The following is a 26,266-nucleotide window of genomic DNA, read 5'->3' on the forward strand; positions in this document are numbered from 1 at the left end:
GTCGGACATTTAATTATAACGTTCGAACGTACTGATTTTCTACTTTATTCATGCTTCGATGTTCAGACGTTCATATTATGTTCGCACGTAAAACAAATACATTCGAACGTATAACATAATTGTCCGAACGTACGTCAGCCAACATTTATTTACTGCTTATGTTTGAAAGTCTATGTTTTACGTTCGAACATAGATGTTTTACTTGCGAAAGTAAAGGATACATGTTCGAATGTAAATTTATTTACATTGTTTTACGTGCGAACGTATGAAATACACGTCCGAACGTTTTATTTTAACGTTCGAACGTTTATTTTGCTATGTTCAAACATTAATGCAGAGCAGCTTAAAATTAACACAAAAAAATGCATTAATGTAAAAAAAAAAATTCCTTTTCTATTTTCAGGATATGACTCATTCTCTGCATACTAAGAAATGAGGGAGGGAATGAGCCATTCAGGACACTGCTCGTATCAGGGCTCGTACTATTATAGTAGAGCGAGAGGTCCTGATTAATGAATTCGACAAACTCATATGGTAGCAGACGAACCTAAGAGATGTTTTCCTCAGTAGAGGCTGGGGAAATATCTGCACATTGAGGGGGAAGGTATACCCCTCAATCGTTCAGGAGTTCTATATGAGATGTGTGACATGCCTCAGGACGCATCCTCTCACACTGTGACTGTACGCGGTGTTTCCATTGAGATATCACCATATGTCATCGGCGAGCACTTCGGGATTCGTCGAGGAGTTGAGACATTTGCACATGCTACACCCCGTGAGGATGTAGGCACTTCTACATCATCTATTGGCCGCCCATTAGAGCCAGCATCAGCCAGAGATGTGGATCAGTCAGAGGGTGAGGATACTGGAGTCGAGGGTCGGGATGATGACAGAGACTAGGATTTCTACATCCTCACCGGGAGGGACCGCATGCAGATCGAGCGGAAGAACGCCTTCAACCAGAACAATCTGCTACATTTCTTCCGCAGCTTGCACCTTATTGTTGCAACAAATGTGGATCCTGTGGCACATAAAACCACATTTAGTCAGCTTCGGGCATAGTTTTTGATACGAGTGGCACATGGAGATCCTATAGATTTGTCACTGCACATCTTTGAGAGAATTTGTTACGAGGCGAGCATCGTCTCTATGGATAATCTCCCATACGGTGTCCTAATCAACCAACTATTACTTGCACGGGGAGTGCCGACCCAGCCAGAGGAGTGGGTCAAAGATCAGATGAGCCCCCTCGACATTACCACGTATCGACGTAGCATTGGACAGGCAAGGGGACGTCAGCCACCCCCTGTAGAGGATTTAGTTCCTCCGACGCAGCCTGAGCCAGGTCATGTGGGGAGTAGTAGTCAGCATACGCTGAGTACATCTGCAGGAGATGCGCGGCCTGCTTGGGTTGATGCGGTCATCAAACAGCTGACTGTGCATATCGATCGATCACTCGAGGCTATATTGGCGTCTATTGCCGAGCTCACCCATCGTGTAACTATCCTCAACAACAAGGTTGATACCTTGACTGAGGAGGTACAGAGTTCGACTTTTGCGGACAACATTATCATATGACTGTTGTTTACTACATTCTATCATATTTTGTATTTTATTTTTAATATTTGTAAAGAAAAATATTATTGAATATTTCTATCGTTTTTTAATTTCAATTCTTAATCTTCTTTAATGTTATATTTTCTAACTTTAATACTAAATCACTGCATTTCAAATATATATAAAAAAATATATATTTATATATTACAAATTATGTATATATAAATATATACAAGTCAATTTTTTAGACTTATTCACAAATTATGCACAATAAAAACTACATAATTTTTAAATTAGAATCATATTTAATTTAAATTTACAATAAACGTTCGAACGTTATTAATTAACTTTCGAACGTTGGCGCAAACATTTCACATTCGAACGTTAATTACGTTGCACCAAAACATTTCACGTTCGCACATAAACAGCCACAACATTCGAATGTATATGTGACGTTCGAACGTAAATTTCCCATACGTTGGAACGTAAAAAAAATCTTATCTGTCTTTAGTGACGGTTTCCAGAAACTATCACAGAAAATGCCTTTTAGTGACGGTTTAGGGACTGTCACAATTTCCCAACCGTCACTAAAAAGCAATTGTGTTGTAGTGCATGCATGATATCGTCACAAAGAGATTATAGCCACCAGGATCGATATAAAAAGGTCATTTGGTTGAAGGCTAAAAGCATATGTTCCTCAAGAATCCATTTAAACAGAAAAGCAAAGCTTCAGTACTAATGGCTTACGCAATGCATCTTAGCATTCTTGATTCAATCCGAAATTGCAAACTCTCTACATTGCTCCCACCTAAAAGAACCGTCTCAGCTTTAACAAGAGGAAAAGGTGGTGATGTACCTCATCCTTTCCAAAGAACGGCCCCTGAAGAAAACTCAAGTATTGACTCTACTATTGTCCGACGATCAGCAAATTACCATCCTACCATTTGGCATTATGATTACATCCAATCAATAAGAAGCGAATATGTGGTAAAGTGTGCGATTTCTATTTTTTTATTGTTTGTCTCAATAGTTATTATAATTATTGTTGATTTATTTGAGAATTGGTTTATTTGTAGGGGGAGTTATTCACCCGAAAGATTGATAAGCTCAAGGGAGAAGTAACAATGATGTTTAACAACGTGGTGGATCCCATAAAGCAACTTGAGCTGATTGACACTTTGCAAAGACTTGGAGTATCTTACCACTTTGAGGATGAAATAAGGAGGAGATTGGAAAATAAACACATTACTAATCATGTAACAGCCCGCTAGAAATTCATTGGTGGAATTTCTATTGACTTTAGGAATCTCGTGAAAACCCCATAAGTTTTTACGAATCGACCAATCGCATAGGTTTTAGTCTATCAACATAGTCAGTGTTATCACTCACTATGGTGCTAGTAATATGAGTTTAATTATTTGAGGTAGTTAGAAGTGTCAGAATGCATTATGGTCTACGCCATTAGACTCAGAGGATTATTTAGGATTTTATGGCGCAATAACTTATTTTCATAATTCCGGACGAAACGTCTGTTGAAAATTGTGAAATTATTTTTAGGGGCACTTCAGGGTTGAATTTCGTTAAACGATTTTCACTATAAGTTAATATGAATATTTAGAAATTTTTAGTACTAAGTTTATTATGTATTTTTTTGGAGTGAATAGTAACCTCGATAAGCGCACCCATTGCAGTGTTTTCAAAATCACAGTGTGGAATGTCCAAATTAGGTTAGAGAAGTTTTATTTGGACACTTGGCAAGATTTTAGCCACACTTAGTGAATGGTATTAGACACTTGACACAAAGAAGAACCATTAGATAGATTTGTGAAGGAATCAAGGTGTGAGATCATGCCATCTAAGCAAAGTTGTGTTTCATCTGTTCAACCAAATTGTGCCAGACCAAAGAGGGTTTCAACCCTAGCAAAACCCTAAATGATTGGAATCCAATTGAAACCCCAAAAGCTTGGTTGAAACCAAAACCCTAAATGGTTTTCCCAAACCCTAAAGTTGGCCTCCAAACCCTTTTTAATCCGATTTCTAACATTGTGTTTAATCACTTGATTAAATCACTTCCACATGCTATTAATTAATCAAATCCTTGTTATGACATCATTATTCAACCTTTTAAACCTTGGGAATTTGATTGGGCCAAGAAAAATTGATTTTGGGCTTGATAGCATCTCAAACCCTAACCAAACCCCCTTTAAACCCCAAATTGAAGCCCACTTGGTGGGGCCCACCAAGGCCCACGAAATTGGCCACCTTGGCAAAGCTTCTTGGAGAAGTTTCCTCCCCCACATGGCAGACCATCCACTGCCATTGGCTGCACCCAATAGTGCCTTGATGTGAAGGAGAAATCCACTCCATCAACCTCCATCTTTCACAGCTGCTGCAAGCAGTCTCTGCCCCTCTCTATTCTCCACTTTATGTCACATATCCACCTCCAATCAAGGGTCATTCAAGCCCATAACTTCTCCCTCCAGAAGTCTAAAGTCGTGCAAGACATACTTCTCTCCATTTTATCACTTCTTTCTCCCGTTCTTAGAGAGAAACCCAAAAGAGCTCTCTCGGGCAGATTTCTGGGACTTTTTGCGTGGCCATTTACGACCCTTTGTAAGTATTTTCACACGATGATTCCTTCACATAAGTTGTTCGTCTTTGAGTCTAGTTTCCGTGGATATATTATTAGTCTCATTCCATTCTCATTTGGTCGGTCAAAAGTATTTTTAACGATGGAAAGGTCATTCTGGGCGTGGAACTGGAGAGTATGTTATGTTTTGGAAGTTTTGACCAAGCCAATGGACTTATCTTGGTCCGAAAATTTTATGGAGTGTTTTTAACATGTGTTTATGAATTTTCATTGAGGTTTTGTTGCATGAATAAAGCTTTTGATGATAGATTTTCTTAGAGTTAGAAACATGAAAACTGGAAGTGGAAAAACAGTTTCTGTTTGGTGAAAGTTTGAATATTTCGTGGTTTAATCTTATTCCAAAGGCTTTGATATTTTTATATGATGATCCTAAGCCTCTTATATACATGTTAGGATGTTATTTCGAAGATATTTAGTATTATTTTTAAAGATATGATTTTCTATGCAAGAGGATTTCGGTTAGGCCTAAACTTTGATGTTTTTGAGTTAGATCCATGTTTTATTAAATTTTAGCCATGTGATTTTAAGTTTGATGGTTGGATCTTCTTTAGGACACATTTTTAAACCATGTGATGTGTTAGTTTGAAGATCACATGTCTTTAAGCCATGGATCAAGAGATTGATCATAGTTAGTTGGGAAAATCAGTTTCTGTTTTGGACTAAGTTTAAAACCAAAAACTCCAAGTGTTGTTTTGTGTTTTTTGGTGAGTTTTGTTTGATGTTTTAAAGCATGTTTGATCTTAGGATGATGTTATGAATATGTTAGAAGTAAGATTTGATTTTTTGGAATTCTTGGAGATGTTTTTATTAAGGTCAAAACTTGTGATTTAAGGTTTACTTTTTGTTAAAAAGTTTGGGTCTTTTTACAAAAAGTTTGGTATTGATAATTAGCTTTTTCTTAATGGATAGTTTTAAGGGTGTTTTTAAACTTAGGATAGGAAGATCTTTGTTACAAGATTTTGGTTTATTCATGAGTTTTGGAACTTGAAAGAATTGCAACCAAAATAAGACAAATGGCCTATGTAGGTTTCGGCCATAGTGAGTTTTTCATAGTTGTGATTGGTTTTACATTTTTCTGAGTTGAGATTTGAGTTTGGGAGAAAATTTACATGAGGAATGTAAATTTTGGTAATTTTTTGGAATTAGGATATCAAATCCTTAAGTTAGGGGGTAAAATGGTCATTTGCCCACATGTAGAGGGTAAAATGGTAATTTTACTCTAAGTTGTCTCTTTTCACATTTCTAATTGTTAGTAATTAATTTCTAACTTTTAGAATAACCTTTTACAGTTCCTCGTGTTTCGCGCTTTATTCTAGTAGAACGCGACGATCGAGGTAAGTTAGCTTTTAACTTACTATCAGTTTAATGTGTATGAGTGATAAGTAAGGGAACTAAATTGTATGTATGCATGTTATCATATGTGCCATGCCAAGTCATTACATATTTATCTGTTACACATAATTTATTCTGTCATGAATTATTCATCTGTTACAAAAGATATTCTGTCACGTATTCCTATACATTGCAAGCATGTCATGTTAAGTTAAGTATGCCATCTGTTACATGTATTTCATGTCATGTAAGATTCATTGTCACATGTTACACCATGTTATGAAATGTTGTCTGTTATATGGTATGCCATGTTACGAAATGTTGCATGTTACATGTATGCCATGTTATGAAATGTATTCTGTTACATTTATGTCTTGAACTATGTCATGTCTGTCATCTTATGTTCATGTCATGTTATGCTACGTCAGGACTTTTGTCTTTTATGTCACGATCATGTTACGTCACGTTACGAAATGTCATGTATGCCAGTTAAGTTATTCATGTTAATCACGACCCTAAGCGCTAGGATGGGGTAATATCCTAGTGGAACTCCTTTGTTCACGCTGGAGTGTCTAAATAGGTGTGAAATTCCCTGGGTTGACAAAGTACAGTCAACAGGTTGCGAATGGGGCCTAATTAGCTGGTCACCGGAGCGCGCCAGGCACTAACGCCGATGGTGCCACACATTATGTTACGTGTGTCCACAGCAAGTGTGGCACAAACAAATAAGTCATGGGGCCACAACAACTGTGGAGCATGAAGTATGGGGCCACAACAACTGTGGAGCATACACTACGTGAGACACAGCAATTGTGACACGTAGAATACGTGGGGCCACAACAACTGTGGAGTACGTATTAACGCACTCACAGCTGGTATAGAAACCTGTGATGTGATGCGGTAATCGGCAGGGACACACGGCTCAAGGGGACCTGTGTAGCACCCATATGGTCACTTTAATGATTAAGCCTATTGAATAAGATTTCAAGTTCATGTATTTCACGTTCAAGTCATGTTTCAAGTTCACGTTATGTTACGTTCAAGTTTACGTTCACGCAATCATGGTAATCCCATGAGACAAGAATATGTTTTAAGTTCATGTTATGTTATGTTCACATTTACGTTATGTTCCAAGTTCACATTTATGTTATGTCATGCTCAAGTTCATGTTCAAATTATGCATGTTCACGTTCATGTTATGTTTTAAGTCCATGTTATATTTCAAGTTCACGTTCATGCTATGTTTCAAGTCACGTTCATGCTAAGCTTCAGTTTCAGTTTAAGTTATGCCAGTTATGTTATGTTGTATGTCAAGTTATGCTATGATTACTTATGATTTGATTATGCTTTGATGCTTTTACTGCCATGCATGCATCATTAACCTGTGTGGAAGTTTTCTGTTAACTTGCTGAGATTTGTAATCAAATCTCACTATGGTAGTCCCAACTACCATTCCCCCCGAATGGTAGATTTTGTTATAGGATCTGAAGGAGAACCGGGAATCGACCAACTGGAAACGGCCGACTAAGCGACGGTGCGACGTAGATGGTATTACAATAGTTACCTCAGATTACTACTTGTATTGGTGGAGTTCAATCTCCAGCACTCTTTTGATCACAACCTTATGGACTATTATTGTGATCTTAGTTGTTTAGTATGTCGTTAAGTATGGAGTATGTTTTAAGTATTTGGGATATTTTAGTTTGGTGCATAGTATTGCTAAAGAAAAAAAAATTATCCACTGCGAATATTGCATAATGCTAGATGCATGTTAGGAATATTGCATCTTATATGTCATGAACGGGGGCAGGTAACCTTGTGTTGCATGTCTCGACACTTCAAATGTTCGTCCAATCCCAAGCGGAATTTGGGGGGCGTCACAAATCATAATGGTGATGTTTGCAAGAAGCAAAGTTTATATGCCACTGATGTTGAGTTTAGGCTCATGAGACAAGATGGATATGATGTACCTCAAGGTAAACAACATACTAGTAATGCTTTGACAAAAATAAATATCATACTCATAAACCATCATTTATTTTAAACAATTGGTGAGCATTGTTGATTGCAGACACTTTCAAAAGTTTCTTCAATGAAAAGGGGGATTTCAAAGAATGTCTATGTGTTGATATTGAAGGAATGCTTGCTTTGTATGAAGCCTCGTTCCACTTGAGAGAAGGCGAAAGCATCTTGGAGGAAGCAAGAGATTTTGCAACCAAACATCTTAAAGAGTACATGGATCAAAGTAAAGATCAATATCTTTGTACGATGGTGAATCATGCCCTAGAGCTACCATTGCATTGGAGAGTGATAAGGTCTAAAGCAAGGTGGTTCATTGATGCATATAGAGGAAGAGAAGATATGAACCCTACCTTGCTTGAGCTTGCAGAACTAGATTTTAATATGGTACAAGCAGTTCACCAAGAAGATCTAAAAGAAGTGTCGAGGTAAAAATACATGTTTATCCTCATTTTATAACTTGGATGTTAGCCTAAAAAGCTACAAGAAGGTTTAGGGCAAGTTTGGATACTTGGAGTATTTTAGAAATTGTGAATAGTAGAGTGAAATGATTTGAGTGAAAATGTTTTACAAGAGTTTTGGGAAAGAAAAAAGAAAAAGTTGAATAAAAATATTATAAAATTAAAAAAATTGTTTGACTATAATTTTTATTTTGAAGTTTGTAAAAATTATATTGATTTTTGATTTTGAATATTGATTAGGTAATGATTTGATCAAAAGATTGGAAATTTGAAATTGAAAAGTATTTTCAGTTTGAGTAACATTTGTGAATGAAATTTTTAGAATTCGCATGTTTGCCAAACATCCCCTTACTTGATATATATTAGCTTAGAGAGGAAAGAAAATGCAATATATGCTCTTTTTTTAAAACTAATATTATTTTCTTGTCTCATACAAAAGGTGGTGGAGGAGCACTGGCCATGGAGATTAGAGCTTTGCAAGGGATAGAGTGGTGCAAAATTTCCTTTGGGCAATAGGAGCATTATTTCAACCTCAATTTGGACATGAGAGGAGAATGTTAGCAAAGCTCGATGCATTGTTGACAATAGTAGATGATGTCTACGATGTCTATGGCACTTTTGAAGAACTTGAGCTCTTCACGGATGCTATTGAAAGGTTTGTATTAATAGTAGCACACCTCAAATACTTCAAATATCGCTACTTATCTTTGATGCAAATACTTACATATAATTTGTTCATGTGATCTAAATGGGATGTCAATGAAATGGGGAAACTTTCCTATCATATGCAAATTTCTTTCCTTTCTGTCTACAACACGGTTAATGAAATGGCTTTTGATACTCTCAAGGAAAAGGGATTCAACATCGTTTGGTACATGAGAAAGGCGGTAAGGCTCGGACTTTCTTACTCTTCACTATTTACCCTAAAACTGGTTATCTATAATAACTCTTCTAATTCATTGATCCACCACAAATCTTTTAGTGGGCAGATATATGCAAATCTTATTTGTTGGAGGCAAAATGGTTTTACAACGGATATACACCAAGCCTTCAAGAATACCTTGAATATGGATGGATGACAATAACAATAGCACAAGCAAATATACTGGTGCATTGTTATTTTTTCGTCACAAATCCCATAACAAAGGAAGCCTTGGATTCATTGGAAGAGTATCCCGATATAATTTGTTTATCATCATTCATTGTGCGACTTGCAGATGATCTCGGAACATCTACGGTTAGGAAAACATACTATCCTAATTCTTTTATCAGCATTTATTTGGGACACTTCACATGAACATAGGATAACATGTTTTTATGTGTTTTTTAACCCAGGACAAGTGAAAGAGGGGGGATAATCCTAAATCAATCCAATGCTACATGAACGACACTAGTGCCAGTGAGGAAGATGCTCGTCAATACATGAGGTCCTTGATTAGTGCAATGTGGAAGACAATTAATGGAAATCGCATTGCAAGTTCTCCATTCTCTGAAACATTTAATGAGATCGCAACGAACATTGCAAGGGTGTCCCAGTTCATGTACTAGCATGGAGATGGACACGGCATTGTAGACCTTGAGACTAAGGACCGCGTGCTAGCATTGTTTATTCACCCCATTCCCAAAGTTAAGAATTGATGAATGATTGGCTAAATCACACATATATTTCTATTTTTTTCCATGTTTATTTCTTATATTTGGGGACTAGATCATATGTCAAAGGTAACTTGTCTTTTTACCTCACTAGTAATATTGTTCCTTGCGAAAATAAATGATGTACAAGCCAATCGAAATTCAATAAGTCCCTTGCTTCTCTTGGAAAGAAATACAAGTTTGATCTCTATAATATTATAGATATATTGCATGCTACATTTCTTTCTTGACATATATATATATATATATATATATATATACAATACAACACAATTGCTTTTTAGTGAAGGTTAGGAAATTGTCACAGTCCCTAAACCATCACTAAAAGGAATTTTCTATGACAGTTTCTGGAAATCGTCACTAAAGACAGATGTGATTTTTTTTACGTTTCAACGTATGTGAAATTTACGTTCAAACGTCATATATACGTTCGAACCTTGTGGCTACTTAGTTGCGAACGTGAAATGTTTTGGAGCCAACGTTCGAACGCTAGTAATTAACGTTCAAATGTGAAATGTTTTCCGGCAATGTTCGAACATTAATTGTAAATTTAAATTAAATATGACTCTAATTTAAAAATTATGTGGTTTTTATAGTGCATAATTTGTGAACAAGTCTAAAAAATTGCCTTGTATATATTTATATATACATAATTTGTAATATATAAATATATATTTATGTTTATATATATTTGAAGTGCAGTGATTTAGTATTAAAGTTAGAAAATATAACATTAAAGAAGATTGAGAATTGAAATTAAAAAACGATAGAAATATTCAATAATATTTTTCTTTACAAATATTAAAAGTAAAATACAAAATATGATAGAATTTAGTAAATAACACTCAGATGATAGCGTTGTCCGCGAAAGTCGAACTTCAAACCTCCTCAGTCAAGGTATCAACCTTGTCGTTGAGGATAGTTACATGATGGGTGAGCTTGGCTACAGACGCCGATCGATCTTATGATCGATATGCGTAGTCAGCTGTGAGATCACCGCATCAACCCAAGCAGGCCGCGCATCTCCTGCAGATGTACTCGGCGTCTGCTGACTATTACTCCCCACATGACCTGACTCAGGCTGCGTCGGAGGAACTAGATCCTCTACAGGGGTGGCTGGCGTCCCCTCGCCTATCCAATGCTACGTCAATGCGTGATCATGTTGAGGGGGCTCATATGATCTTTGACCAGCTCCTCTGGCTGGGTTGGCACTTCCCGTGCAAGTAATAGCTGGCTGATCAGGACACCGTATAGGAGATTATCCGTGGAGACGATGCTTGCCTCGTAACGGATCCTCTCAAAGATGTCTAGTGGCAAATCTATAGGATCTCCACGTGCCACTCGTATAAAAAAATGTACCCGAAGTAGAGTAAATGTGATTTTAAGTGCCACAGGATCCATGTTTGTTGCAACAATAAGGTGCAACATGCGGAAGAAAGGTAGCAGATGGTTCTAGTTGAAGGCATTCTTCCTCTCGATCTGCATGTGGTCCCTCCCGGTGAGGATGTAGAAATCCTCGTCTCGGTCATCATCCCGAGCCTCGAGGCCAGTATCCTCGGCCTCTGACGGGTCTGCATATCTAGCTGATGCTGGCTCAAATGGCCGGCCAGTAGATGATGCAGAAGTGCCTACATCCTCACGGGATGTAGCGTGTGCAAATGTCTCAACTCCTTGACGAATGCCGAGGTGCTCGGCAATGACTTCTGGTGAAATCTCAATGGAATCACCGCGTACAGTCATGGTGTGATAGGATGCATCACACATCCCATATAGACCTCCTGAACCATTGAGGGGTATACCTTCTCCCTCAATGTGCAGATATTTCCCCAGCCTCTACTTAGGAAAACATCTTTTAGGTTCGTCTGCTCCCATATGAGTTCGTTGAGGTCATTAATCAAGACCTTTTGCTCTACCATAACAATATGAGCCTCAATACGAGCAGTGTCCTGAGTGGCTCCTTCCCTCCCTCGTTTCCTAGTATGCAGATGATGAGCCATATCCTGAAAATAGAAAAGGAAAAAAAATTATTTACATTGATGCATTTTTTGTGTTAATTTTAGGCTGCTCTGCATTAACGTTTGAACATAACATTCGAATGTAAAACAATACACGTTCGAATGTAGAAGCCTTAACAGTTATGTAATTGAAACGTCGTATGTTCGAACGTCTTGGTGAAACGTTAGAACGTTAGGACACAACCATTATTGAAATCTCCAAAATCAATCTACAAGGTTCTAAATGCTGAAATGCTACTGTAGAAATGAAGTATACACTTCAAAAAAAATTTCTACAGTGACTATTTGGCCAATGGCAAGCCGTGGTGGCCGGAAAATGGAGTTAAACATCCGGCCACCACTTGGCCCGTTTTAAACAAAACCAAACCCAAATCTCAAATAAAATACATGTTATTTGATTAAAAAATGAATGACTACCTTTTAGTGACGGTTGTGGGGTTTGACGGTGGCTTGCAAACCCCGCCACAATGTAATTCTTAGTACGTTCGAACGTTTGTCGATTTATTTTCCAAAATATTGACTATAACATATTATATTATTAATATATGTTATATATTATAATGTATACTATATATTATATTATATTATAATATATATATTATAGTATCTATATATACTGTGTATTAATATATATATATAATGTATTCTATAGTATATTCTATATATACTGTACTATATATATAGTATAGTATATTTCTAATATTACTTAATTTATATTATAATATAATATATAATATATAATATATATATGATCCATTATAAACTAATGAAAACAACATTAGAACTACAAGCTCTTATTACTAGCTCAAAACGATATACTTTATTTATTACAACTAGTACCCAAATTTCGATATAGGTGTACAAATTCCTAAATAGATTAATTGGATTCAAATTACTCTCTCTAATGAATGACATTTAGATTTATTTTACGTTTGAAATTGTGAGTGCTAGTTATATTTCTTCAAGTTTAGCAATATGTTTATACATGTTGTTGTGATTTTATGCTTACTCTTGAAATAATTGTGAGTATTGTTTGTGAATATTGTGAATAGTTTGTGAGTTTATGGTGTTCATTGATAAATTAATATGTGTAGAAATATTGTTGTTGTGATATGGATTTGAAATATTATGATTATTTTTTTTAATTTTTATTGAATATGTTTAACAATAAAATTATAAGTTTAGGATCTTAAGTTAAGTAAATATTAAAAACATTTAATATACAGCTAATATGAGAATTAATAGTCTAGATTACTCACCTTGGCATCCACATCTCATAATCCTAAAAATACAAGTGGGTTATATGAAAGAAGATAATAGTGACAAAAAGTTAGTATTCTGCTCAACTTTTTTTTAAAAAAAAAAGAGATTATATTGAAGAGAAATATTATGAGTATCTAGAAAAAAAATACATATATATAACTATTATATTAACAAATACTAGCAATAGAATAAAAGTAGCTTTCGACCGTGAATTTATAACGTTTGAACGATATAAATTATTTACCCGCTGGATTTCGTCATAACTGTGATGATCATTCCACGTTCGAACGTTTAAATTGAACGTTTGAACATTAATGGAGGTACATGAAAGTCTCATTTTCATGTTCGAACGTACAATTATAATACATTTGAATAGGAGAAGAAAAATGCGGGAAATTTCCTGCTCGATTTATACACCTCTGTGATGATCTAAAACGTTTAGACGTTAAAAGTTACGTTCGAACGTGAGGGTAAACGTTCGAACGTAAATGAAAACATAATACTTTATGCGCATGGAGTAAGAACCTTCATTGATTTTGCACGGGCCTCTGCTGATAGTCGTGGTTACATTAAGTGTACATGTCGAGTGTGTAAACATTTGTGTGCGATAGGGTTGGATGAAGTACAAAGTCATATATTTGTGAATGGTATGGATCTGGGGTATACCCGATTGGTACTGCATGGTGAGCCGTATGAACAGTTAGCAGATGTATTGGCCGATCATCACAATTATTTGCGGCACATGGATGATGTTTATGAGCAGGATGAGATGGAGGAGATGTTGGGTGACATTGGAGCGGGGATGTTTATGGATGAGGTTGGCGACAATACCTCAAGTGGCGGAGGGATTGATTGTGGAAATTTCACTTCAATGTGGGAAGATGCAAAGCGCGAGCTTTATCCAGACTGTACAAAGCATTCCAAAATGTCGTTTATTGTGCGGTTGCTTCACATTAAGTCATTGTGTGGGATGTCGACGAAAGCAATAAACATGATATTGGACTTATTTAAAAAGGTGTTTCCGAAATGGTTTGCATTGCCCAAGAACTTTTATGAAGCGAAACAGTTGAGAAAGGGATTAGGATTTGAGTACAAGTCCATACATGCATGCAAGAATGATTGTGTTTTGTTCTAGAATGAGAACAAAGAGAAACAAGCATGTCCTGTATGCGGAGAGTCGAGGTGGAAGGGTAAGAAAAATGTGCCAGTTAAGGTATTACGGTATTTTTCCTTGAGACCTAGGTTGCATAGACTATATATGTGTAACAAAATAGCTCAGGATATGAGCTGGCACGAGAAGAAAAGAGTTAAGGACGACGCATATATGAGGCATCCGGCTGATTCACTTGTGTAGCAGTCTTTCGATAATCAATACCCAGAATTTGGGATAAAAGCTCGGAACGTGCGCCTGTGACTCACAACCGATGGATTAAACCCATTTGGAAATATGAGTACAAGTTATAGCACTTGGCCCGTAGTGTTGATTCCGCACAATCTTCCACCATGGAGGTGCATGAAGGTACCAGACTTTTTGTTAACTTTACTTATCCCCGGCCCGAGATCACCTGGCAATAACATTGACGTATTCATGCAGCCGTTGATTGAAGAGCTGAAAGAGTTATGGAAAACAGGCGTTAGAACTTATGATGCATCCACATCGACATCTTTTCAGATGCATGATGAGGTAATGTGGACCATAAATGACTTCCCGGCATATGGAAATCTTTCCGACTGGATTACAAAAGGGAAGTTAGTGTGTCTGACGTGTAATAAAGAAACTACTAGTGAGTGGTTAAAATATTCTCAAAAGTTGTGTTTCATGGGTCATCAACGTTATCTACCAGCAAATCATGCATGGAGTAGAGAATGTGCTAAGTTTGATAGGAGAATAAAGGATAGAATTGCACCAAAAGAGTTGTCTGGGGAAGAAATAGTGGAACAACTGGTACATGTTAGAGCGAACAATTTTGGCAGAAAACGAGGCACAACAGAATTGAATTGGACAAAGCGTAGTATTTTTTTTACTTGCCGTATTGGTTGTCCTGCATGTTGCGACATAGTTTGGATGTAATGCATATAAAGAATAATATTTGTGATAATATACTGAGTACATTGATGAACATTAACAAAAAGACGAAGGGCCCGATCAAGACGAGGAAAGATATTGAGAGAATGGGAATTAAACATAATCTACATTTGCGGGTGGAAGGCAATAAGGTGGTCATGCCGCATGCATGTTTTACGATGATGATGGAGGAGAGGATGGAATTCTGCAAATGGTTGCAAGGTGTGAAGTTGCCAGATGGTTATGCTTCAAATATTGGTAGATGCGTGAGTCCTGATGACTGGAAAATCAGTGGATTGAAAAGTCATGACTGTCACGTATTTTTAGAAGTTATTGCCTGTGGGAATTCGTGGGAAGCTGACATCTAATGTACATGTTGCCATATTCGAACTTTGTATGTTTTTTAAGGATTTGTGCGCTCGGGTAGTAAATCGAGATGTGTTGCAAAAATTGGAAGAAGATATTGCTACCATACTATGTAAATTCGAGCAGATCTTTCCACCATCATTTTTTGATCTCATGGTCCATTTAGCAATACATTTACTGCGAGAGCTACTGTTGGGTGGACCGGTGCAGTTTTGGTTGACGTATCCAGTTGAAAGATATTTGGGTCGACTGAAGCGCACTGTTGGGAATAAAGCCAGAGCTGAGGGTTCAATAGCAGAGGCTTATATACACGATGAATGGTTAACATTTTGCTCACTATATCTTCATGGTGTTGAGACACGATTTAATCGTCAAGAGGGAAATGCTAATCTTGCTGCTCCACCTCCTCGTGAGCTATCAGTGTTTTCCCAGAATGTATGACCCTTGGGTGCACAAACAGGTTATGATTTAATCAATGGAGAGTTGGGTAAAGTTCGATGGTACGTGCTAAATAATTACCGGGAGATTGATGATTATCTCAGGTATGTCGTTCCATAGTTTGTATAATTCTAGTTTTTTTCAAGTTTAACTATAACTATTGTGCTCAAAATATACATCTTTTGCATTTATCTATAACAGTGAACACATGGACAAACTTAGGACGGAAGACATAGAAAATATAGAGGCAAGACACAAGGAAGAATTTCCCAAATGGTTTGAAGAACGTGTATGAACTAAAATTATATATATGTTATATTTTGAAACTTTTAACTCTGGGTAGCTCTTAATAAATATATACTATTTCCATTGTTAGATTTTGGAACAACGTGCTCATGAACCTGGATCAATTTCTTCTGAATTATATGCACTGGCTCGTGGTTCCTCAAATAGAGCACTTCGATACACTGCATGCACAGTTCGAGATTATAGATTCCATACTCTGGACCGTAAACGTAATAGAAAGACTCAAAACTCTGGTGTGTTGGTTGAGGGGAATAATGGAACAGATAATATTGACTATTATGATGTCATACGTGATATTATTGGATTGAAATATCTGGGTGGGTCTGTAAAATATGTCTTTAAATGTGATTGGTGGGATCTAGGAGGTGGTCCGGTTTCGATACATAGGGATAATCACTGTAAGAGTGTCAATACTGCATCTAAATGGTACGAAGATGATCCTTTCGTATTGGCTTGTCAAGCTATCCAAGTCTATTACTTGATTGATCCAATGAAAAGTGTTGATGAAGATAGTGGAGAGATAACTTGGCAAGTCGTACAAAAATTTGTCCCTCGAAATATATATGAAGCAGGAACGAGTGCAGAGCACGAGAATAGTGGAGATGAAGATGACGCTCCGATTGTGGAGGCATACCAGGAAGATGGAGAGGGTATTAACTTGTTTGTTGACATCGGTGCACTCAAGTTGCTCCCCCTGTGTAAAGATGATGTCCCACCCGTCCATCTCAACCCGTCTGTATTAAATGATCATTCAATTCAAGTAAGTGAGGAGGAAGAAGCAGAAGAAGTATCAAAAGTATCAAAAGATGAAGACAAATCAGAATCCAGCTAGGAGGTGGATAAGGAGGATGAAGAAGAGGTGCATAATAATGATGAAGATGTTATTGAGGAGATTCTGAAACAAACATGGAAAATACATCCGAAGATGAAGAATAAAAGTACTAAATATTTTATTCATATAGGTGACTAAAAAATATCTTGAATTTTCATAATTTCTTCTAATTAATTTTCTTTGATATAATTAATTCTTTTCAAAAATGCCGCCCAAACAACAACAAAGAAATGTGCCTCCTCCAAGTCCAAGTCCTAAACCCATTGAGGACTCCCCACTCGAGAAATCTGCTCCTGAAGATCAAGTTAAAACGGAAAAGAATAACAGTTAGTCGACACCAACCAGTAAGGAAATATTGTCGTTGATAATTAATTATATAGTAAATATTTTTGCCTCAATATCTATATAACTATAATTATACTATCTATTCTCATGTAGTTGATGCATCTGCATGTCGCGGTCGTGGCTATACACGTGGCATCTCTCTTGAGAGTAGTAGAAGGCACGAAAAACTCAAGATCACCGTTCCTGATAATTCCATTGGAGGAGTGGATGATAGTATAGCAGCGCTTTCCTCCTATATTGGCACAGTAGTTCGAGCTTATGCTTCATTTTATGTGCACTCATGGCGAGATGTTCCGAATGAGATTAAGGAGCACAGTCGAAGTTGTGTGCTGGTAAGTTTACTTTGAGAGTACATTTTTTTGACCTAGATTAGTATATCATATTTTTGACCTGATTCACTTGTTAGGATGAATTCGACCTCGACTTTGGCCGTAGCGAGGATTTGAGAACCGTGAATGAGTTGATAGCTACACTATTTCGACGTCACATGGGACGATGTCATGACCACTTTAAGAAGTTTGAGACGTTGGAAGAGGATGCGCAGTCTCCTTTCCAGCAGATGAAGTTAGATGATTGGATTATCATATATTTTACATTTATATCTTTTAATTATTTACATTCATATTCATTCTATATATTACGTGTATATATATTACAATTAACATTCATAATATATTTTGTAGCACTTGAGTTCTACAAATGCATAGAATAGATTCGCTCTAACTGTCCAGTATCGTGCCGGTTCAAAGTCATTCCACCGTCTTGCTGAAAAAATCGTAATTAAAAAATTATAGAATTCATTTATTTTTTTGATATTTTTTTATTTAAGTACTAACATTATCTTTTTAAAATTGTGTATGTCGCATTGTTGGAAACGTGATGATCCTGAAAACTTCTCTCTCATTCATGTCTATGCTGCTGCTCACACTAATGAGCATAGTGAGTGAATGGATCCTGTCGCTGCAGATAATTATATAAGCAGTATTAATTTTGTTAAATAAATTATGTAACATGTAAATAATTTATTTTTTATTTCTATTTCTTTTAATACGTTACTTATTAATGATCATTACCTTTAAAATTGCAAGAAAAAATGATGGAGATGTAGTAAGCTTTTGGGGAATCCTCCCCAAAAGTAATCATGCTGTAAAAAATTCCCCAACATAGACATACGATTCTTAGAAACAAAAGGTTTTCAAATGGCACACAGTTTTACACGGAATGTATTGAGAAGCATCTTCAGCCCACCTCTAGACTTTCTCAAACCTCTAATATTCCAAAAAAAAAAATTGTGTCAGTCATAGATTTAGTTTTTGTGATTGGGTATGAACCCTTTGAGATTTCCTCACCGATAGTTCCTCTGTCATTTTTTATTTTCCAGAAATCAAACGATGTTCCACATCTGACTCGTACTGTTTTTCTTTTCCCATCAGCGTTAGTATTTCTTCTTCTTCTCTATCCGACACACATTCTAGTGCCAAAGCCCCTTGACAAATCCCAATATGCACCACCTCAAAGTTCTCAGATTTTTCATTTTGTATTTGAGGCATTATTTCTCCAGGGATCTATTTTCATCACACCACACTTCTTCACATTCCTCATCACTACTCTGTAGTATATCGGTCCTCACGTTTTGTCTAAAATTTAACTGCGGTTCCTTGACAGCTTCCTCCATTTTTTCCTCAGTTTCTTGAATTTCCACCACAAGATTGTCATAACCACCATATTATTCACGTCATTCGTAACCTGCATATTATTTTTTCGTAACCTATGTATTATTCAGACCTACCTTATTATCCACTTCCGCAGCCCGAGCATTGAAATCTGTAGATTCGTTTGATAAACCTTTATATTTTTTGCCTGCCATACCTTTTTATCTTTCTGTTTACCTTTATCTTTTTTCTTTTGGCCAACCCTGCAGGCCACTGATGTATGCCCTTGTCGATAACATTTGGACAATAAAACCCAACTTTTTCATACTTTGCTTCCTGCCAGATACATGTGTTGGGTGCCAAAACAATAGGAAAACCGTTTACTGGTTCCATGGTTAGATCTACTTCCACACAAATACGCACCCCTGAGGCTCTCGTATGATTAAGAGTAGCATTATCTGTGCCCAGGTATCGACTGAAACGGGTTGCCAAAATTTGCAAAAAATCTGTTATGTATAAATGCATCAGTAGGCCTGGTAAATAAATCCATCAGGGTGCCAAAGGTGACTCTTTATTCACATCAAAGTCTTTAGACCATTTGGAAAGTCGAAAGTTGATCCTTCCATTGTTCGTCCTTCGCGTGCCCAACCATGCACAAAATCACGTTCATTTTTCATCTGAATAAGAACATGGTAATCATCCATAAAACTTATCGTTAGTATATCCTGCAGACCCCAAGTTTTAACCACAGACAACCGGATTTTGTCGATGGATGATCGAACCCTCATGAATTTCATAACCAATGCAAAGTGAAATTCTTCCGCTGCCTTCGTCATCTCACTTTCAAAGAATATAAAACCCAACTCACCATTAATCTCAACTGGAAAACGCATGGGGATTTTAAACGATGGAGCCTCCATCTTCTTGTTCACCACCGAGGCGTAAGACTGAACCACATGACCTGAAGAAGCTTTAGGCCCTGCCGACGGAGAAGCCATCGGAGGATAAAAAGGTGCCGTCAAAAGCCAACCCTAGTCACCGAAAGTCCACAACTGAAACCAAAAATTGGAAAGGCCAGAAAAATAGGACATTGCAAAATAAGAAAAAAATCGCCTTCGTGATCGCCAAAAACGCTCTCACGCTCCCATGATAATAGGGGTGGCCTATAGGTGGTGAACACTTCTTCATACCTGGCTTTCCTGGCATGGGCACTTCGTGCTGATGAGGTAGTCACTCCCCCGGCATATCCTTCGCCTATCAGGGCTTCTCCTCTATTCGGGCTGCTTCGATGTGGGCTTGCTCTATGTCGGTCTACGGTTCTTCTCCTGGCAAGGCTCTTGCTTCTCTGGGCAGGGCTCCTGCTTCTCCTAGTAGGGCTTTGGTTTCTCAGGGTAGGGCTCCTACTCCTCCAGGTAGGATTTATGTTTCTCCTGGCAGGGCTCCTGCTTCTCCTGGTAGGACTTTGGCTTCTCTGAGGGAACCCACGATCGTTGCGTTGTTGACTGCATCTCTCTTTACCACGTTGATCTATTTGAGCTTCCATTTCCTCAATTTTTCGCCTCCTGGTAAAACAATCTTGGGTTCGGTGGCCACCAATTTTGTTGTAGTTGCAATATTTGGGATGGGCTGAATCCCATCTTCGCTCGTCTTGGGATTTGGCTCTTTCTCGGTTTCTATTACCAGGCTAGAATGTATGCATGGCCCCGCTTTCCCATGTGAGGTTAGCTCTTCCTTACACTTTGTTTCATGGGTCCTGACACTCCTGACACTGGGCCTCTCCAAGTGCGTTCCAAGTCCTGGGTTGCATTGAATGCAGTATGTCTTCCCCTCTAAGTTTCCTTCTACCTCATTAATGCGACGTGCCTTCCTCTCTAAGTTTCATATCCTCCATTAATTCGGCATGCCTTCCTTAGCTTTTCTTCTCTTTCTGTCATGTCTGAGTGGCGATATTTAGAGTCGGTGAGTGTACCTGTCTGCTGGCTAGTGGTTTCCAAACTGTCTTCCCTACCATATGTTTGCGACAGTTTCCTATCTTCTCATCTTCTTTAGTTGGGCCTTTGAAGTATACACGACCTAGCCCAGACCTCATAGCTGGGCTAGGGCCCGGGTCTTCTTAGTGTGCTCGGTTTGGCCCAAACTTCATGTCTAGGTTCCCACCCAAGCCGTTTCTCCTGGTTCGGCACCCGACCCGGGCCTTTCTCCTAGTCTGACCCAGGGGATAACTCCCCACAATTACATAGCACAAATATTACCTAAAAGTAAATTCATAAATTGACTTGCCTTTATGGTATTCTTTAGATCTACTTTATAACAAAAGTAACTTTACAATCAAACTTATTATATCAACCCACATAAGTTTATGATTTATTTTTATATAATTCTTTTGTTACTAAAATATTTCCCTTTTGGTAACCATTAGTACCTATTTATTTTGTTTAGAAATGATATTTCCAATTATAAACTGTGCAAGCACTACGTACTCTTTTAAAAAAGTAACTTAAATGTAAGATCTATATAAAAAAATGATCGTCTCAATAAAATATTGACTCATTTTTAAAAATAATACGTGATTTTTGCACAACTTATAATTATAACTAGCATTATTTGTTTTCTTTTTTGGAGCATTTTAAACTTGAAAATTCTCATATTTAAGAAGGAAAAAAATGTCAATAATCATTACATAAAATTTGCAAAAAATAGGGATGATATAACCAGATAAGTAATAGTTTTGACAACTTGGCATAACGTGCAATGCAACAAGGCAAACGTGCTATGCACGTTATGAGAACATTAAAAAGACGCTGCAATAAAAAACCACTTTAGTCTTCGTTTTGTTTTCTTAAGGAAAAAATCACTTATTTTGAACCATAATGTAGAGGAGGCGGGACCAAGAGGCGTTTTGTAACTTTTGTTCCAAAATAAAAAAATGCAGACCTTTTTTTTTTTATGGGTTAAGCTGGATGGTTCTTTTTAGTAATAAGCACTCAATTCATGATCCATCAATTAATCCGTGAGATGGATAGCTTGATAGAAGTATGGAGAAGGCTATGGAGGTTGAATGTCTCGGGTAATGTGAAGACCTTTTCGTGGAAGACTTTAAATGAATGTCTTCCAACCAGGAAAAACTTGTTCATAAGGAAGATTTGGGAAGTGGAGACTGTAGAGCATGTGTTATGGGGCTACAGTGCTGCTTTTGATGTGTGGCTGGAATTCCCTGCTTCCATTCAGAAATGGCATGGATCAGAGAAGGACTTCATGGTGTTATGGGACTCTCTTTGTAAGAGAGTATCTACAGATGAGTTAGACTGGGTGACTGCCACTATGAGGGATCTTTGGATGCGCAGAAATAGATTTTTCTTTGAACAAACCTTGACAAATCCAAGTTTGCTAATACAAGGTGCAAAGAGAAGTCTGGAGATGTTTAAACTGGCTCAAGAGGGGACCAAATTAGCAGTTCATCCTCAAGGTGTGGTGAGAGATCGGATTAGGTGGAAGGCAGCAACAAATTATAGATTAAAGCTGAATTGTGATGCTACTATGGACTCAGATTTCACTATGTATCAGCAAGAAGGGTCTCTTTAAGCCAGTGGTGACTAAGATTATAGCTTTGTGGAGGGCAGTAGAATTGTGTGTGGAGTTGAACTTGACTGGTAGTGGTGTAGGTTGTTGATAGCAGAAACGACGTGCTCTAGTCTGGACACTTGATTGATGATATTAGAGCTTTCTTTGTTAATAGAGAGGGATGGGATATTATACATGATCATAGGGAAGGAAATAAGGTAGCACACAAACTGGCTAGATTGGCTTTACCTCTTAGAGAGGAATTAGTTTGGGTTGAGGAATGCCCTGAGGAAGTGTACAGGGAGTTGCTGTTTGACAAACTGTGTAATGTTTAATCTTTGAAACGAAATATATGTTTTACAGTAAAAAAAAAAAAAAAAATTAATCCATTGTAACTCCCAATCTTAATGAGAACATTAAAAAGACGTTCAAAAAACTATTTAAAACTTGTTGAGATGAACAATAAAAAAGTACATTCAAATAGTTACATGCATGCAGTCAGAAATCAATTCAGCTTGATCTCCAATGTGTGCATGAAGGGATATATATATATATATATATATATTTATATATATATATGTCAGGAAAGAAATGTAGCATGCGATATATCTATAATATAATAGAGATCAAACTTGTATTTCTTTCCAAGAGAAACAAGAGACTTATTGAATTTCAATTGGCTTGTACATCATTTATTTTCGCAAGGAACAGTATTATTAGTGAGGTAAAAAGACAAGTTACCTTTGACATATGATCCAGTCCCCAAATATAAGAATTAAACATGGAAAAAATTACAAATATATGTGTGATTTAGACAATCATTCATCAATTCTTAGCTATGGGAATGGGGTGAATAAACAATGCTAGCACGCGGTCCTTAGTCTCACGGTCTACAATGCCGTGTCCATCTCCATGCTGGTACATGAACTGGGACACCCTTGCAATGTTCGTTGCGATCTCATTAAATGTTTCAGAGAATGGAGAACTTGCAATGCGATTTCCATTAATTGTCTTCCATGTTGCACTAATCAAGGACCTCATGTATTGACGAGCATCTTCTTCACTAGCACCAGTGTCGTTCATGTAGCATTGGATTGATTTAGGATTATCCCCCCTCTTTAACTCTTCCTGTGTTAAAAAACACATAAAAACATGTTATCCTTTGTTCATGTGAAGTATCCCAAATAAATGCTCATAAAAGAATTAGGATGGTATGTTTTCCTAACCGTAGATGTTCCGAGATCATCTGCAAGCCGCACAATGAATGATGATAAACGAATTATATCGGGATACTCTTCCAATGAATCCAAGGCTTCCTTTGTTATGGGATTTGTGACGAAAAAATAACAATGCACCAGTATATTTGCTATTGTTATTGTCATCCATCCATATTCAAGGTATTCTTGAAGGCTTGGTGTATATCCGTTGTAAAACCATTTTGCCTCCAACAAATAAGATTTGCATATATCTGCCCACTAAAAGATTTGTGGTGGATCAATGAATTAGAAGAGTAATTATAGATAATAAGTTCTAGGGTAAATAGTGATGAATAAGAAAATCAGAGCCTTACCGCCTTTCTCATGTACCAAACGATGTTGCATCCCTTTTCCTTGAGAGTATCAAAAGCCATTTCATTAACCGTGTTGTAGACAGAAAGGAAACAAATTTGCATATAATAGGGAAGTTTTCCCATTTCATTGACATCCCATCTAGATCACATGAACAAATCATATGTAAGTATTTGCATCAAAGATAAGCAGCCATATTTGAAGTATTTGAGGTGTGCTACTATTAATACAAACCTTTCAATAGCATCCGTGAAGAGCTCAAGTTCTTCAAAAGTGCCATAGACATCGTAGACATCATCTACTATTGTCAACAATGCACCGAGCTTTGCTAACATTCTCCTCTCATGTCCAAATTGAGGTTGAAATAATGCTCCTGCTGCCCAAAGGAAATTTTCCACCACTCTATCCCTTGCAAAGCTCAAATCTCCAAGGCCAGTGCTCCTCCACCACCTTTTGTACGAGACCAGAAAATAATATTAGTTTTAGAAATAGAGCATATATTGCATTTTCTTTCCTCTCTAAGCTAATATATATCAAGTAAGGGGATGTTTGGCAAACATGTGAATTCTCAAAATTTCATTCACAAAAGTTACTCAAACCGAAAATACTTTTCAATTTCAAATTTCCAATCTTTTGATCAAATCATTACCTAATCAATATTCAAAATCAAAAATCAATACAATTTTTACAAACTTCAAAATAAAAATTATATTCAAACAATTTTTTTAATTTTATAATATTTTTATTCAACTTTTTCTTTCTTCTTTCTCAAAACTCTTATAAAACATTTTCACTCAAATCATTTCACTCTACTATTCACAATTTCTAAAATACTTCAAGTATCCAAACATGTCCTAAACCTCCTTGCAGCTTTGTAGGCTAAGATCCAAGTTATAAAATGAGGATAAACATGTCTTTTTACCTCGACACTTCTTTTAGATCTTCTTGGTGAACTGCTTGTACCATATTAAAATCCAATTCTGCAAGCTCAAGCAAGGTAAGGTTCATATCTTCTCTTCCTCTATATGCATCAATGAACCACCTTGCTTCAGACCTCATCACTCTCCAATGCAATGGAAGCTCTAGGGCATGATTCACCATCGTACAAAGATATTTATCTCTACTTTGATCCACATACTCTTTAAGATGTTTGGTTGCAAAATCTCTTGCTTCCTCCAAGATGCTTTCGCCTTCTCTCAAGTGGAATGAGGCTTCATACAAAGCAAGCATTCCTTCAATATCAACACATAGACATTCTTTGAAATCCCCCTTTTCATTGAAGAAACTTTTGAAAGTGTCTGCAATCAACAATGCTCACCAATTGTTAAAAATAAATGATGGTTTATGAGTATGATATTTATTTTTGTCAAAGCATTACTAGTAAGTTGTTTACCTTGAGGTACATCAAATCCATGTTGTCTCATGAGCCTAAACTCAACAGCAGTGGCATATAAACTTCGCTTCTCGCAAACATCACCATTATGATTAGTAATGTGTTTATTTTCCAATATCCTCCTTATTTCGTCCTCAAAGTGGTAAGATACTCCAAGTCTTTGCAAAGTGTCAATCAGCTCAAGTTGCTTTATGGGATCCACCATGTTGTGAAACATCATTGTTACTTCTCCCTTGAGCTTATCAATCTTTCGGGTGAATAACTCCCCCTACAAATAAACCAATTCTCAAATAAATCAACAACAATTATAAAAACTATTGAGACAAACAATAAAAAAATAGAAATCGCACACTTTACCACATATTCGCTTCTTATTGATTGGATGTAATCGTAATGCCAAATGGTAGGATGGTAATTTGCTGATCGTCGGACAATAGTAGAGTCTTTTGGGCTTGTTAAAGCTGAGACGGGTCTTTTAGGTGGGAGCAATGTAGAGAGTTTGCAATTTCGGATTGAATCAAGAATGCTAAGATGCATTGCGTAAGCCATTAGTACTGAAGCTTTGCTTTTCTGTTTAAATGGATTCTTGAGGAACATATGCTTTTAGCCTTCAACCAAATGACCTTTTTATATCGATCCTGGTGGCTATAATCTCTTTGTGACGATATCATGCATGCATGGGAACAGTCATGCACGAATTTCAAAGAATCATGACGATATATTATAAGAGTTTGTGAAGAAATTGATTTCAAATTGGTAGCTGCTAATATATATATATATATAATTGGTA

General features: G+C 36.9%; 2 protein-coding genes and 1 pseudogene across 2 annotated transcripts; 2 read left to right on the forward strand and 1 right to left on the reverse strand.

Annotated features, from left to right (window-relative positions):
- The first annotated feature begins 2,295 nt into the window (after positions 1-2,295).
- On the forward strand, positions 2,296-9,657 carry LOC108991032 (annotated as a pseudogene).
- Positions 9,658-21,969: 12,312 nt separating this feature from the next.
- LOC108991031 lies at positions 21,970-22,536 on the forward strand. The gene has a single exon (XM_018965173.1). It carries the CDS (start codon positions 21,970-21,972, stop codon positions 22,534-22,536), a length of 567 nt encoding a protein of 188 aa, XP_018820718.1.
- An 800-nt stretch (positions 22,537-23,336) lies between these two features.
- Positions 23,337-26,043, reverse strand: LOC108991037 (myrcene synthase, chloroplastic-like). Its single transcript, XM_018965177.2, has 7 exons — positions 25,834-26,043; positions 25,477-25,744; positions 25,006-25,381; positions 24,318-24,533; positions 24,086-24,224; positions 23,742-23,990; positions 23,337-23,643 (listed from the first exon to the last, which is right to left on the reverse strand). The coding sequence occupies exons 1-7, from the start codon at positions 26,023-26,025 to the stop codon at positions 23,341-23,343; spliced, it is 1,743 nt and encodes a 580-aa protein (XP_018820722.2). The 5' UTR covers positions 26,026-26,043; the 3' UTR covers positions 23,337-23,340.
- Positions 26,044-26,266: the final 223 nt, after the last annotated feature.

The sequence above is a fragment of the Juglans regia genome, chromosome 6 (assembly GCF_001411555.2).
Source record: "Juglans regia cultivar Chandler chromosome 6, Walnut 2.0, whole genome shotgun sequence".
Taxonomy (NCBI): domain Eukaryota; kingdom Viridiplantae; phylum Streptophyta; class Magnoliopsida; order Fagales; family Juglandaceae; genus Juglans; species Juglans regia.